Genomic DNA, 15546 nt, shown 5'->3' on the forward strand with positions numbered 1-15546 from the left:
AGCGAGACCATAGTACTTGACTTTGGGAATTTCATGAGCAGGAACAACAGCTTTTGTTTCATTAAAGTACTTGGGCCAAGGGCCATATCACAAGATAAAAAGGGAAAAAAGAGTAGCTACATGATGCTAAATTGGCCAGTTCAGTAGATCCTGAAGGTGGAGGTTAAACAGAAATTTAAATACAAATTAAATCTAAATTACATGTTTGGCTTTATTAGTTGTAATTTGTGGTCAGCAGCAAAGCAGCAGTGCTCACTGCTGACCTAAAGAATGGTGTCGACTTCCCTTTCCCAACATCATTTTTAATCTAATTCCAAGTCAAGGGAATTGCCAGGCATCCGGCAGCACTGATGTCATTAAGCAAGGTAAGCTGCTGACCACATTGAAGTATTCTCACTGATAGCAAATCAGGAAGTAAAAACTACCAAATCCCTCCATTTGTAATTTTATTTTTTAATACAAGACAGTGAAGTACATGATCAGGACATGCACATGCAATTATGGTAGAAGATAAAATATTAAAACTTTTCAAAAAACTTAAAATGTGGAATTTCTAACCACAAAGGGAGAAATTTAACATTCAAAATTACTCTTTCAGGGCCAGAGGCCATTCAGGAGTAATTAAGAATTTAGTGCCCTACTAAAACTCCAGTTACACCTCATTCAACAAGGTGTAACTTTTCAGGGATTGTACAGCAAGACTAAGAGTGTAAGATTGGGAGTTCTCATCAGTTCATTGACTTCCAAGCGATTGCAGTCTGGGGGGCGCAAACTTGGTAGTGAAGTGTAGAATCATGACAGCAACTCCTAGATTTAATTGAATGTGAGGACTCCAGAGGTTGGTGTCAATGTAAGTATTGACAGTAAATGCTGCATTTCACTCTCATTACTACTGTAAAATATGGGCTATTAAATGTTATAACGTATTTCCCTATACTTAAATTACTGTACTTCATCAAATGATCAGAAATCCTGCAATGAAACGTGGATCATTTACCAAGCCGATCACGTGGAAGGTCAAATCAATCCTGCTAATGTGCAAGCTCCCCACTATTAAATGACACTGCTACCATGATACTGGCTTCCAAACCACAAGTTCCTGGCTCTAAACTGTGCCACTTAAGAGGATTAAAGATGGTGCCACAAATAGAAGTCTGTTGCAATGTTTCAACTCCAGAATCATAGAAAACAAGTTTTTTTCCAGTCAAGATTAAACAGTTTGAACAGTTACAAGGAGAGATAAAGACTTGTGCTTCATATTGTGGGATTTGATTCTTTAAAACTTTCTGCTTTGTATTGGAATTTCTCGCTCATAACTGCAACCTCCTGACAATGATCCAATATTCATCCATGCCAAAAATTCCGTTCTTTAGAGCAAACGTGAGACAATAGCAAAACCTGTAACAGATTTTTTTCCCCCAAGTTTTATTTTATATATACAGTATATGAACAGCTAAAAATTCTTTTGAGTTTCAACTAGCCTTCACCATTTAAATTGGATTAAGTTCCTGGTCTTGGACATTACTCACTTAAAAAAATTTGCACAAATGATATGCATTTATAAATTACATAAAGAGTCATACAGAAATCTTATCCGCATTTAGACGTTACACAGTTGGAACTCAAAATATGAGCAGGAAATTTTGGAAAATGCAGCTCTAAAAATAAAGTGAAAAAATGAGGGCATTTTCACAAAGATTTAAAAACTAAAAATGTATGAAATAGAACATGGCAACACATACTATTTAGTACGTCAGAAGTCAAGTCATGTATCACTTAAATTGGAAACTAAAGCCAATGCGACTGGTGTTCAGTAAAAATGTATTGTAATTGTACAATCCAGAACAATAAACAGGAGATTGTGTTAAGGGATTTGAGTTAATTTGTAGATGACTTTACAAACATCATTTTATAATTGCTTTTCAGATCCTGCTTTTTAGCGTCTGCATCTTCTGACTGATGCTCCTCGCCACTAGATTTCACATTATTTGAAGAATCTTTATTTTCAGAATCATTCAAGCTGTTGGTTGCTGAATCTGCAGAAGCACTGATCTGTTGCAGTTCTGGTTCTTCTGCCTCCGGCTGCAAAACAGGTGAAAATTTTAGATTTCTAGTCAATCATCACTTTAAAAAAAATTAATCAATGATTTGAGTTGCTAAGTAATTGAGGAATATGGGGCCTGAACCATGAGTGTCATAACCAAAACTTGAGCTTTTACCCTGGATACCAGCCCCAATTACTCATTGCTAACAAAAACAGAATTACCTGGAAAAACTCAGCAGGTCTGGCAGCATTGGCGGAGAAGAAAAGAGTTGACGTTTCGAGTCCTCATGACCCTTCGACAGAACTAGGTAAATCCCAGGAAGGGGTGAAATATAAGCTGGTTTAAGGTGGTGGGGGGGAGAGAAGTGGAGGGGGGTGGTGTGGTTGTAGGCAAAAGCAGTGATAGAAGCAGATCATCAAAAGATGTCACAGACAGCAGAACAAAAGAACACATAGGTGTCAAAGTTGGTGATATTATCTAAATGAATGTGCTAATTAAGAATTGATGGTAGGGCACTCAAGGTATAGCTCTAGTGGGGGTGGAGGGAACATAAAAGATTTAAAAATATTTAAAAATAATGGAAATAGGTGGGAAAAAGAAAAATCTATATAATTTATTGGAAAAAAAACAAAAGGAAAGGGGAAGAAACAGAAAGGGGGTGGGGATGGAGGAGGGAGGTCAAGACCTAAAGTTGTTGAATTCAATATTCAGTCCGGAAGGCTGTAAAGTGCCTAGTCGGAAGATGAGGTGTTGTTCCTCCAGTTTGCGTTGGGCTTCACTGGAACAATGCAGCAAGCCAAGGACAGACATGTGGGCAAGAGAGCAGGGTGGAGTGTTGAATGGCAAGCGACAGGGAGGTTTGGGTCATTCTTACGGACAGACCACAGGTGTTCTGCAAAGCGGTCGCCCAGTTTACCTTTGGTCTCTCCAATGTAGAGGAGACCGCATTGGGAGCAACGAATGCAGTAGACTAAGTTGGGGGAAATGCAAGTGAAATGTTGCTTCACTTGAAAGGAGTGTTTGGGCCCTTGGACGGTGAGGAGAGAGGAAGTGAAGGGACAGGTGTTACATCTTTTGCGTGGGCATGGGGAGGTGCCATAGGTGGGGGTTGGGAAGTAGGGGGTGATGGAGGAGTGGACCAGCGTGTCCCGGAGGGAACGATCCCTACGGAATGCCGACAGTGGGGGTGAAGGGAAGATGTGTTTGGTGGTGGCATCATACTGGAGTTGGCGGAAATGGCGGGGGATGATCCTTTGAATGCGGAGGCTGGTGGGGTGATAAGTGAGGACAAGGGGGACCCTATCATGTTTCTGGGAGGGAGGAGAAGGCGTGAGGACGGATGCGCGGGAGATGGGCCGGACACGGTTGAGGGCCCTGTCAACGACCGTGGGTGGAAAACCCCGGTTAAGGAAGAAGGAGGACATGTCAGAGGAACTGTTTTTGATGGTAGCATCAATCCATTACAAGCCTACCGACTCCCACAACTACCTTGACTACAGCTCCTCACACCCCGCTCCCTGTAAGGACTCCATCCCATTCTCTCAGTTCCTTCGCCCCCGTTCTGATGATGCTACCTTCAAAAATCCTGCAACACCAGTCTTTAGCCAGCCAAACTTGAGTGCTTATGTGAAAGAATTCCTCACTGACTTTAGGCTCGAACTCAAATGAACCAATATTCATTTTTCTGTGCTCTTTGTACTGTAAAACTCATTTTCTCTATCCCTCCCTTTACTATATGAATGTGTGGAGTAGAATGCTGCGGACACTCCTTCAAGTTTTGAATGTGTGATATAAACTAACCTTTTGAGTTAATCCTTACTCTGTGAATTAGTAGCAAAATTAGATTACAAAACCCGAGGGATTGGGAAAATGCGCCATCACTTATTCTTTAAAAACTAATTCAAGCTGCTTACGGACAGATAGTAAGAGGAAATCAGTGCAGTCTGAACTGTCTCTCCTGTCCAGAACACTAAGTACATGCATCATTCCGCCCACATTAGTCTTGGCCACCTAGCTAGCTCTTTCCCAACATGGTTTCACATCTACAGCCTCCCTCTCAATAATGGTTCCATGCCCTGGACCACCTCAAGTGCTTCGATCCATGTCCAGTCTGCCTGCTCTGGCTCCAGGACACCAGTTACTTGGCCTTATACTCTCAGGGTGGCTGGGGAGGATAAACAGGAAAGTTGGTTAAGGGAACAGAGAAAGAAAACAGCCAAAAGACATTAAAGAGAATGTTGCAGCAAAACCACACCATCTTGATGGCATTAAAAAAGTCCTTCATCTACGTACTGATCCATGCAATGCATGTGATCTAACAAAGTTGACCCCATTTATCACTGGACAGGTAATATTTCAGCAAGAATCACAAGATGAAGGCCCAAGGCCTTGAAGTTAGGCCAGTAAACACTTGAGAGTTAGACAAGCATAATCTTAAAATACAAATGGAAATTTCCTGCAAGCCGTACAAGAAATTTTCCTACATTTACACAAATCTAAGTAGAACCAGGAGGAGAACTCTTCCATTTTTATTTTAAATTCAAAGAAATTAAATATTTTCATGAGGTACTTATATCTAATTAATTGTCAATTTTTGCCAAAGTCTGACTTTTGCAATTCTGTACAATCATAATCTGGAAATCCAAAGTGCCAAGGTAGGAATAAACTCAGACATACTGTGTGAATCAAAGTGGAATTGAGTAGCTTTTTCTCCACTGCCAATCCCCTTCCTACCCTAAGTACTGATACAGACTTGATGCACCATGTGCTTGAGCAGGCAGCTCTTTGGCACCTCCTCTAAGGGCATCGAATGCAAGGCATCAGAGCCAAAGCCCAGGGCCCTCTCTAACGTCATCAAAGCCAAGAATAACCAACAGTGAAAACCGAAGTTCAAACTTTAGACCTGATTCTGTACACTTCAAAAACAGATCAGGGCACATTCTATCCACTAAACCATAGAGAAACCTTCACTGTAAAAAGAAAAAGCACCTTGGGAATGATTTAACTCCCATGTTTTACCAGCATGAATAAGATAGTAGCAAAATGAACGCCTTAAAAAAATCCACCCACTGCCAACTTCCTGCTCCGTGATTTTCAAGAGGGCCTCCATTTAGGCAACCAGTGCTTCTGCCAGAAAAAGGCAAGAACATCATTAAGTCACGTTAATTGTAGTCCTGTGACTAATTTAACATCCCAATGCCATTTGATTGCTGGGCCTGTTAACTAAGTCACAGGATTGTTACAGTGAAAGAGGATTATCCTGTCTGCACCAGCTCTTTGAATGACTCACTTACCCACTGCCATTCCCCCACCTTCTCCCTGTTACTGTGCACATGCTTCCTTTTCAGATAACAATTTAATATCCTTTTGAATGTCTCAATTGAACCTGCCTCTAACACACTCTCAGGCAGTGCATTCCAGACCTTAAACACTCGCTGCGAGAAAAAGGTTTTTCCTCATGTCACTTTTGCTAACTACTTTACATCTGTGCCCTCTTGTTCGTGATCCTTTCACGAATGGGAACAGTTTCTCCCTATCTACTCTGTCCTGACCCCTCATGGTTTTGAATACTTCCATCAAATTTCCTCTCAGCCCTCTTATCCAAGCAAAACAGTCCCAACTTCCCCAATCCATCTTCATAACTGAAATACGTCATCCCTGGGACCATTCTCGTGAATCTTTTCTGCACTCTCTCCAAAGCCTTCGCATCATTCCCAAAGTGTGGCACTCAGAATTGGATACAGTATTCCACCTGAGGCCGAATTATTGTTTTATACAAGTTCAACATAACTTCCTTGCTCTTGCACTCTATTAATAAAGCCTAGGATACTGTGTGCTTTATTATTATTAACTGCTCTCTCAACTTGTCCAGCCACCTTCAATGAATTATGCACATAAACACCCAGGTCCTTCTGCTTCAGCACCCCCTTTACAGTTGTATCATTTATTTTATATTTTCTCTCCATGTTCTTCCTACTAAGCAAATTACTTCACATTGCTTTGCATTGAACATCATCTGCCATTTGTCCATCAATTCTATCAGCTTGTCTATGTCCTTTTGAAGTCCTACACTATCATTCCCACAGTTCACAATAGTTCCAAGTTTTGTATTATCTGCATTAATATATATCAGGAAGACCAAGAGTCCCAACACTGACTCCTGGGGAACTCCAGCACAAACCTTCCTCTGGCCTGAAAAACATCCATTAACCACTACTCTCTTGTTTTCTGTCACGCAACCAATTTTGTATACATGTTGCTACTTTCCTTTTTATTCTATGAACTATAACTTCGCTCAAAAGTCTGTTGTGCGGCCCAAATCAAATGCTTTTTGGAAGTCCATGTACGCTACATCAGCAGCATTGCTCTCATCAACCCTTCATTACTTCTTCAAAAAACTCCAGCAAGTTAGTTAAACACAATTTTCCCCGACAAATCCCTGCTGGCTTTCCTTAAGTAACCCACATTTGTCCATGTGACTATTAATTTTGTCCTGGATTATTGTTTCTTTAAGTTTCCCCACCACCGAAGTTAAATTGACTGGCCTGTAGTTGCTGGGCTTATCTTTACACCTTTTTTGGACAAGGGTCCAAACTCACTTTATATTGCAGTTTCTGGGCTTCAGAGGAGTAACTACTGCCCTCTTCCTCACTCACAACTGTTTCTCATATTCCTCCCCTATTAATTCTGTTGCCCTCACTCAATTTGCCCAGCCCTCCACTGGGCTACAGCACCATGCTCTTGAATCTAGCCAACAGAGTCAGGCGTGTTTTGCTATCACTGCTTAAAACTGAAGAAGTTTTAATCACAGTCTCAGCCACCATCACAGGCAGTTACAACTACATGCAATAAACATATTATTGGTCCACTATCTAATGGGCCACTATAGCACCTGAAGCCTAAGCGGTATACCATGCCCGTGTATGCTAATATCTCAGAAATTCACTGCTATAATTTCACCCAAAGAATAGTCAATTTGAAACTAACCACTTCCCCATGTTAATTCATTCTGAAGCCTGATGGTGAATTAGGAAACTAGTCACCAATCTTTTTACTTAATACTAGATTTATTTACAGAATGCAACATTACACATGCCTGCCTCAACCCTAACCAACACCAAGTGTGCTAGAAGTCTTTCTTTATATATGCTCAAGGTACTTAATCAATGCTCTTCACCTGATATCCTGAACCTTGATAATTAGGGGAGGCAGTGGTATTGTCACTAAACTAATAATCCAGAGACCCAGGGTAATGCTGAGGACCCAGGTTCAAATCCCACAAAGGCAGCTAGTGGAATTTGAAATCAATAAAGTATCTGGAATTAAAAGTGCAATGATGACCATGGAACTATGTTGATTGTTGTAAAAACCCATCTTGTTCACTAATGTCCTTTAGGGAAGGAAGTCTGCCGTCCTTACCTGGTCTGGCCCACGTGTGGCTCCAAATCCACAGCAATGTGGTTGACTCTTAAATGCCCTCTGAAATGATCTAGCAAGCAACTCAGCTCAAGGGCAATTAGGGATGGGTAATAAATGCCGACCTAGCCAGCGATGCCCACATCCCATGAATGAATAAAAAAGCCAATTAACACCCCACAGTGGAGGTGATGAAAGGGCAGCCCAGACACTGGTTCACCTCTCCTAATGGAAGGTTAGAGAATTTCGCTCAATTATCAAATGGGAATAAGAGCATGCCATTCAGCCTTTTGAGCTTACTCTGCCATCAATTAAGTCAAGGCTGATCCTTGTCATTTGATTCCCTTATCTAAGAGAAATCTATCAATCTCAGTCAATGCCACAATTGCCAAGGCAACCACAACTTTTGGGTGCAAGGGGAAGAGTGTTCCATACTTTTACCACCTGTTGTTTAAAAAAATGCTTCTCGATTTCTCTCCCGACCACCAGCAGCAGAGGCTTGTGGGAGTGCTGGAGTGGGTGTGTAGGGAAAGAAAAACAAGGTTTTGAAAACAAGTTCACACTTCTGGGAACAGGATGCCCTTTACCTCATTGAAGCCTAATCCACAGTGTCGCCTGTTCCTTCCCGACAGCTGACTGTCCAAGCTCTGATGAAACTGATGTTCCAGCTCCTCATTTATTTTCTTATCTTCATCACCTAAAAAGAAAATACCTTCACTCCAAGCCTCCATATCAGTTATTTCTTGAACTGATTTAGAAAAACTACTTTTATAGTAGAATTTGATAGACGTCCAAGTAAAACTAAAAAAATCACTGCAGTCTGTGGGTTGGCTCTCACCACACCTTCCCCACCACCTCCATAGTAGGATGGGTTAAAGAAATCATAGCATTCCTTAAAGAAACAATCACTGAGATAGAGCAGCTTTAATAAGCTTATAATAACGCCAAAGCCATTTGTACATGCTTTGTATAAAGTCATTTTAAATAATTAATATGCTTTGAAAATTTTCATATAATTCTTTAACAAGCCTTGCATATCCAGCTCATCGCTGCTGCTTATCATGCAAAATCATCCTCTCCTCTTACCCTCAATATGAAAGCATCCGCCACTCCCAAATAAAAATCTGGAAATTTCTTCCATTTTAACATTTACGGGTAAAAATAAAAGATGGCAGGTATGGTACTGGAGTAACAACCAAGATGTGAAACTAAATGAGCCATTTTTTTGGTGAGGATTTAACTAATTATTCTGAAATGTAATTTTTAAAATTAACCAATATCCACAAACAAAATTGGCTAATAACTGCACTGTTCCCCCATCACGTTTCAGAAATGGGTTATATGCTTCCATTAGTAATCGCTGCTTTTGTGAGGTTCTTTATGCATTTCTATTTATACATAGCCACATTCACTGTTCTAAGTGTTTAAAACAAATTTTGGGAGAGTGAAAGATCATTTGTTTGGCTCCTGTGTGGAAAGTTTATACTTTTGTTTCAAAAAAGTATTTACATTAAGCCTTGGAGGTGGCACGTGGGGACAAAATGGCTGACATTGAGAAAGTAACTGTAGGAATTGCGTATGAGTGCGCCAATAGCTCAATAAAATTCCTTTCTTTCACTCACCTGTCCTGAAATGTGAGGTTGATTTGTGATCTCCTGGATGTGGGCGCCCAGTATGATCTTTCTAAAGAGAAAAAAAAGACATTGCATTTTACATCAAAAACATTTGGCCACAACAACTCCAGGTAATTTTTAGTCGTGTACAGACTAACCTATAATGCAGGATCAGACTTTATTATGCTAGTTATGCATGAAACCCATTCTCCCTGAGCCACAGAAAACTATGAAACAATCTCCATCAGACATTACAAAAGAACATCAAAACTGCTCCACTCATACTTTCTCCTCATAGTAAAAAATTACTGCATAATAGGCGCTTTTGGAATGGCAATGTTGAAACACACATTTGCCATAGGATGAGTCAACTTGCACATTGACTTTACCTCATTTTTACTGGGATCAGGAGTGAACCACTGAGTTTATTGGATTCAATTAAAGCAGTTATGATAACTGAGCAATATACAAGACCACAACTAATATTTCAATGAAAGAACTCTAGATAAAATCAGTGTTCTAATTAAAACATTTGTACACTGCATTTCATGACTACATGTCTGAAATTGTAATTAATTTTAATGAACATTTTTCTTTTATTAAATATTGCACATGAGGTTACAATTGCCAAATAGCATCTAAAGGCTACAGGTGATTTGCTGCAAGTTACTTTTCAGAAGCTACTTGCAAGTGTAATATCTGCCTTAATACCAGCATTTTAAAAAAAACAACTCTGGTCTTTAAGATTCCCTTTCAAGTACATATATCTTGCCCAGTTTATGCCCATTTCTGTTCTGGATTGTACTTTCTCTTCTGCTGTTCCTTGCACAGTGGGGTACTGCATCCAGTCAGATGACATGCAAAGATGGCTACAACTATCAGGGATTCAAAGCTCCATAATGATTGAACAAGTTCTCAAGAAAAGAAAGTCATTATTATAGGACTGAGGTGAGGTAAGCTATAACTTAAGGACGTAGGAGAACCATGAATAAATCTCCTGCTTTTAAGGCATTTCTACAAAAGCATATCAGCATTATTTATATATAATCTGTATTCAATATGACCCATATTTCTCTACAATACACTTTTAATGTAACTAAAGATGCAATATGTCTCAAACCTGGGTATTGTATTCTGAAGTGAACATGATTCTTTGACCCACAGATTGTGATTCCTTCTTAAACTGGAACTCCCCTGAAGAGCTTAGGGTCAAGGTGTGTTTGTTTGAAACTCATTCAACTGATCAGAAAGGTTGTTTTCATGAAAAGCGTGCAGCTGCTGATGCCAGAGTCTCCAGGTTTGAGCCAAAAAGCAACCGAAACATCCCCCAGGTTCTTGATTGATTAAAAAAAAACCTGAAAGGAACCAGAATCAACCAGACACCAAGGTTTGGCTTGGAATAATGGAGAATCACATAACTAAGCAGGGTAATGTAGGGAAATTGAATTAGATTCCCAAATCATTCTCAGTGAATACCTGCATAACCCAAAGATAAAAACAAAAAACTGTGGATGCTGGAAATCCAAAACAAAAACAAAATTACCTGGAAAAACTCTGTAGGTCTGGCAGCATCGGCAGAGAAGAAGAGTTAACGTTTCGAGTTCTGTTAAAGGGTCATGAGGACTCGAAACATCAACTCTTTTCTTCTCCGCCGATGCTGCCAGACCTCCTGCATAACCCAAGTCTGCTTCAAAAGTTGAGGACAGTTTACCAAGTATGTTATACAAACAGATATTTGAGCCTGGCTACTATCCTCAAGGTATACTCTATATCTTATAGCTTCACTTCACCAAGGATCCAGATGTAGGATTGTTCTAGGGAGATGGCTTAAAGTTTGTGATTTGGATTGAACCTAAATTAGTAAGCACTGAAGTCTACACCAAGGAGTGGAAAAACAACTGGCCATGTTTATCAATAAGAATGTGGTTAAGGTCTTTGACTGGTGGAATATAAATGTGCATTTCACAGTGCCAAATTAGCCAGGGAGGATGCCTGTACATTCATGTTTGGGCTTGCCCAGAGCTCCCTGTACCCCAAAAAACTCATTTTCCATGTTAGTAAATTGCAGGGCAGGGTGTCTGCTTTCTCCAAACACTGAAAAGTTTATTTAGTGCCCAGCTCTGCTGTCAATGGTTGAAGTAGACAACACTCAGTATAAACTCCTGACACCACTTGGAAGCCTTATTTGTGGATGCACAATGATGTCATTAAAACAGTGTCAGGAGTTACAAGTTTTTAGTATTCTGCCTTTGCTATGCCAGGTACTCAAGGAAGAGATCAATGTGAACTCAACCAACAATAAATCTCAATTATTACTACTTCAAAGGTATCTCTTCATAATAATAGCTGCTTAATGTCACACTGAGTATGTAGTCAAATCAAACCATCCAGTTCATCAGTATACCTTTCAGATTTGAATCTGTAGTCATTTCCATTTTACATACCACAAACCAAACAAACTCTTGTCCTCTTGCATTTGATTCTCACTTAGTTGCTGACAAATAATGTGAATATCACTTCTGTGCGCAAGGGAATATGTCCCTGTATCTTCACTTCCCTCATTTTCTCTGAATAGAACTCGACAATCATGATAAAGAGCTAAAAGCATACCTTTTTCACTCAGCCAAAACATAATTGTTATTTTTGCACCGACTGAAGAAACGCTTTGAGGTCACAAGTTACGTTGAAGGTGAAGAATGAACAAACTTAAAGTTATGCCATGGCTCATCACATCCTCAATGTTTCAAGGTACTTTACAGTCAGTTAATTGCTTCTGAGGTGTATTCACTGTTATGATTCAGGCAAACATGGCAGCCAACATACACCAGCAAGGTCATACAAACAATTAAGCTTTTTTTGATGGTATTATTTAAATAGAGGAATGTTGGCCAAGACACCAGAACTGAGCTCCTCTTCTTCAAGCTGTTCCATGGTAAACCTCTACCTTTAATCTGAAAAAGCAGCTTAACATCTCATCTGAAGGATTGCAACTCTGACAATACAGCACATCTTCAGTACTGTACTGAAGTATCAGCATACATAATGCCCGCAAGCCCTGGAATAAGTGTTATCAACTAAGCCAAGGGAACTCCAAAAGCTCTTTATACAACTTCAAATTCACTGCACTTGTGTGCTATTTGCACACCAGCCTTCCTTGTGGATCCTGAATGTAAATAGGCAAAATTCTGAGCAGTTGTGCTATAAATCAAGTTGAAACTGCCCAGGCTTATTCCACTCAGCTAGTTTTGCTATTAATTTGCACAAAACACCAATTCAACCACAAAAATTCCAGATGGCCCAGTAATTTTATTACTGCCTTGTTTGCTGATAGTCTTTGAATCAGGAACATAGGACTTTGGAGTAGGCCATTCAGTCCTTCAAGCCTGCTCCGCCATTCAATGAGACTATGGAACAAAATACTGTGATGGCTTTGGAAAGAGTAATTTGAATGAGAAATTCTCATCTTCCTTTCCCCATCCCCATTATAATCTGGTACAGAAACTAACTCGCAGCTTACCTTCCCAGCTCCCATTAGCCTTAGGAATTTCAACTTCCGCTCATCATCACCCAAATCAGCCGATTCCCAGGTCGTGCTACATCCTTTATTCTGCAAAAGAAAGAGAGTGATAAACACTGGAACAAAAAAAATGAATTTCTTCACACTCAGATCTCAGTAATTCTTACATTTGCAGTAACACTGATATCTGCAAGAAAACAAAACTCCCCTTTACACCAAATCTTGCATCTTAGTTAATTTATAGAAGAATGCCCCTTGTGCATCCAACATATGCAATCTACAACTAAAATGGTAATTTATTTAAAGCTAATCAATTTCAATTCCAGAATACTTGCCCTAGGTGCAGTTGCGACAAAGGCATGCGTTTGTATACATTTCAGCTCATACATCTCACTTTGTGATATGGTATAGGCAATTGCATTCCACATCTGCTGCATACGAAAGCAACATCCATTTCAAACAATTACCAGACATTATCCATTGATACAAAATAATTGCCCAAATAAATATTTTCTTAAATTTTCCAAATAAAAGCTTCAGTTACTTAAAAGTTTAATTGTTAAGACTTTGTGGCCTTAATTACTGCTAAAAAGAAATCCAGTATTCTTTCAATAATTCACTTATCATTGATGTAGCCTTAACAAAACACTTTTGATAACACTGTATAGGAATCACATATCCATATAAAACAGCACCCCTGGTGTCTTACTAGGAGCAGCACTATGTACCTTGTAGTTAAACACATTACAAGAATGATTCAGAAAGGTTTCATTGCTAGTATTGGAATTAGTTGATAGAATTGATATCAAACAGGGTGGTCAAAAATTTATCCTGATGTCATAAGCTTTGGGGCAGGGTAAGAGAAAGAGGGTGCATTGTGCCTACTTCCACGGGGCAGGGAAAGAGAAAGAGGGTGCATTGTGCCTACTTCCAATTGTTAACCAGTGAATTACAGAATAGTTACAGCGCAGGAAGCCATTCAACCTGTCATGTTTCTGTTGGCTCCCCATTCAAAAATGCACAATTGCATTCAACAGGGTGAAGTTCAGCTGTGTGGTCAAATAGTCCCTGAGCAGATAGCAGGTACTAACCAGCTATTTTGACAGAAGAGACATGGACAAAATACTTGGGTTATCCATGGAGTCATATCCCTAACAGTGATGGAGGAAGGCGGGATAAACACAGATCCACGTGCTTAGCTGGGTTTGTAATCTCATGCACCGCCCAAAGTAACATTCAAGCCATTTGACAGCTGTATTTGAGCCAAAAACTCACCAACATGCACACTTTCCTCAATCTCTGAAAACATTGCGGTGGTGGGGGCGGGGTAGTGTTATTCAGCACTCACTCACAACTGGATGCCTTCTTTGGTCAACTTTATTATGAGCCACGACAGGGGTGGGCTTGGAGCCCCCCATGGGCTGGTGCTCCAGGTTCTCCTGCCCCTAATCCTAACATGTCCAGAAACAAAGGTGAAGACAGAGAGAGAAAAAAAAGGTCTCTGAGGTGAGACCTTGAGGCACAGAATCGCCACAAAAAGGGACTGGAGCCTGTCTGAGCTGCACAAAGAGACGACGATCCCACCTCCACCCCATTCCTGATGTGAAAAAACCCGGGATTTACCCCATTTCTGGTGTGAAAAAACCTGGGATTTACCCCCCTCCCTTCCAGGGCCGGCCTGAAACCCCAGGCCTCGGGCTCCCAGTCCTGGTCTGATATAAACCGCAACCGCACGGGTAGTAGAAGGTAGCATTACATTGGGTGAAGCGGGCCTCTTTGCGCCGTGTTGCTCGGCCTGGGCCTGAGGCCGCTGTCTCGCTTTCTCACCGTCCGCCGAGCTCATTCTGTCTCCTTGTCCCAGCCGCGCGCACTCTCGGAGTCGCGGCCTGGCCCGCGCCCCCCCCCCCAAACCCCCCTTTTCTCCCGCCAGCCTCAGCGCGCCGCTCCTACCGCAGTGCTCTCTGGGAGTTGTAGTCTCGCCTTCCTCCTCATGCCAGCCGGACTGCCCCCCTTCCGTACTACAATTCCCGGCGTGCCCCGCCTGCCCAGGCAGAGGCTGCTGCGTTTGCTGCCCACTGAGGCACATTGTCAACTTCAAATAAACCAGTGAGGGTGATGCTGGATTTCAATAGGGTCCCTAACAGAAAGGCAATAGCATAAATGTCCACCCCTTCCAAACTGAGGAGGCTGCACTAATATGGTTAATTATAACTATATATATATATAATTATAACTATACATTAGCACCTGCTAATCTGTCTGTAACACTATAATTACCACTCCCTTTGTCTTGTGTCCATGACATCTTTGTCAAATCTATCCTGAGCTCCAACCTATCCTTGACTATCTATTTTGCTTAACCTGCTTCACCCTTCTCAACAATTTAAAACCCATCACATTTCTACCTCTCCTCAGCTCTGAAGAGTCATACAGACTCAAAACATTAACTGTTTCTCTCTCCACAGATGCTGCTGAGTTTTTCCAGCATTTCCTGTTTTTATTTCAGATTTACAGCATCTGCAATATTTTGCTTTTATTTTAGTAGTTGATTATAATATCTAATTAAGTTGCAATAAACTCACAATTGAAATCACCACCTCATTAACAATGTCGATGAGACACTCTTATACCTTGGTGCCCACAGGTCGCAGAAGGCCTCAAGCTTGCTGCTAACAATTCCATTTGAAACACCTAGGAATGTTTTACAATGTTAAAAATGTACACTAGGAGGATGCAAAGTGTTATTGTACCTGGAGGGCACACTGATATTTGAGAGATATGAGTTCAAATCTCACAACAGCAGTTGAGGGAGTTTAACTAGGGTGACCAGAGGTCACAGTTGTCAGGTTTTCATTAAATGTCCTGGCATCCTGACAATTTCCTAAAAATTGTTCAAATGTCCTGGTTTTCACCTTTTCCCTTTATGTCAAATACAAATTGGCCCTGGGAGGAGAAA

General features: G+C 40.7%; 1 protein-coding gene across 1 annotated transcript; it reads right to left on the reverse strand.

Moving 5' to 3' along the window:
• Positions 1 to 429: 429 nt before the first annotated feature.
• c10h11orf58 (chromosome 10 C11orf58 homolog) lies at positions 430 to 14491 on the reverse strand. The gene is made up of 5 exons (XM_041198444.1): positions 14347 to 14491; positions 12591 to 12680; positions 9083 to 9143; positions 8048 to 8157; positions 430 to 2082 (listed from the first exon to the last, which is right to left on the reverse strand). The coding sequence occupies exons 1-5, from the start codon at positions 14431 to 14433 to the stop codon at positions 1879 to 1881; spliced, it is 552 nt and encodes a 183-aa protein (XP_041054378.1). The 5' UTR covers positions 14434 to 14491; the 3' UTR covers positions 430 to 1878.
• Between the last annotated feature and the right edge of the window lie 1055 nt (positions 14492 to 15546).

This window comes from Carcharodon carcharias, chromosome 10, assembly GCF_017639515.1.
Source record: "Carcharodon carcharias isolate sCarCar2 chromosome 10, sCarCar2.pri, whole genome shotgun sequence".
Classification (NCBI taxonomy): Eukaryota; Metazoa; Chordata; class Chondrichthyes; order Lamniformes; family Lamnidae; genus Carcharodon; species Carcharodon carcharias.

Excerpts from the sequence above, each read along its gene's own strand:
- c10h11orf58 (XM_041198444.1), bottom strand. The coding sequence starts at position 14,433 with ATGAGCTCGGCGGACGGTGAGAAAGCGAGACAGCGGCCTCAGGCCCAG. Across the intron at positions 12,681-14,346 it reads AGAGGCCCGCTTCACCCAAT|AATAAAGGATGTAGCACGAC; the intron begins GTAATGCTACCT and ends TTTCTTTTGCAG. Across the intron at positions 9,144-12,590 it reads GGCTAATGGGAGCTGGGAAG|AAAGATCATACTGGGCGCCC; the intron begins GTAAGCTGCGAG and ends TTTTCTCTTTAG.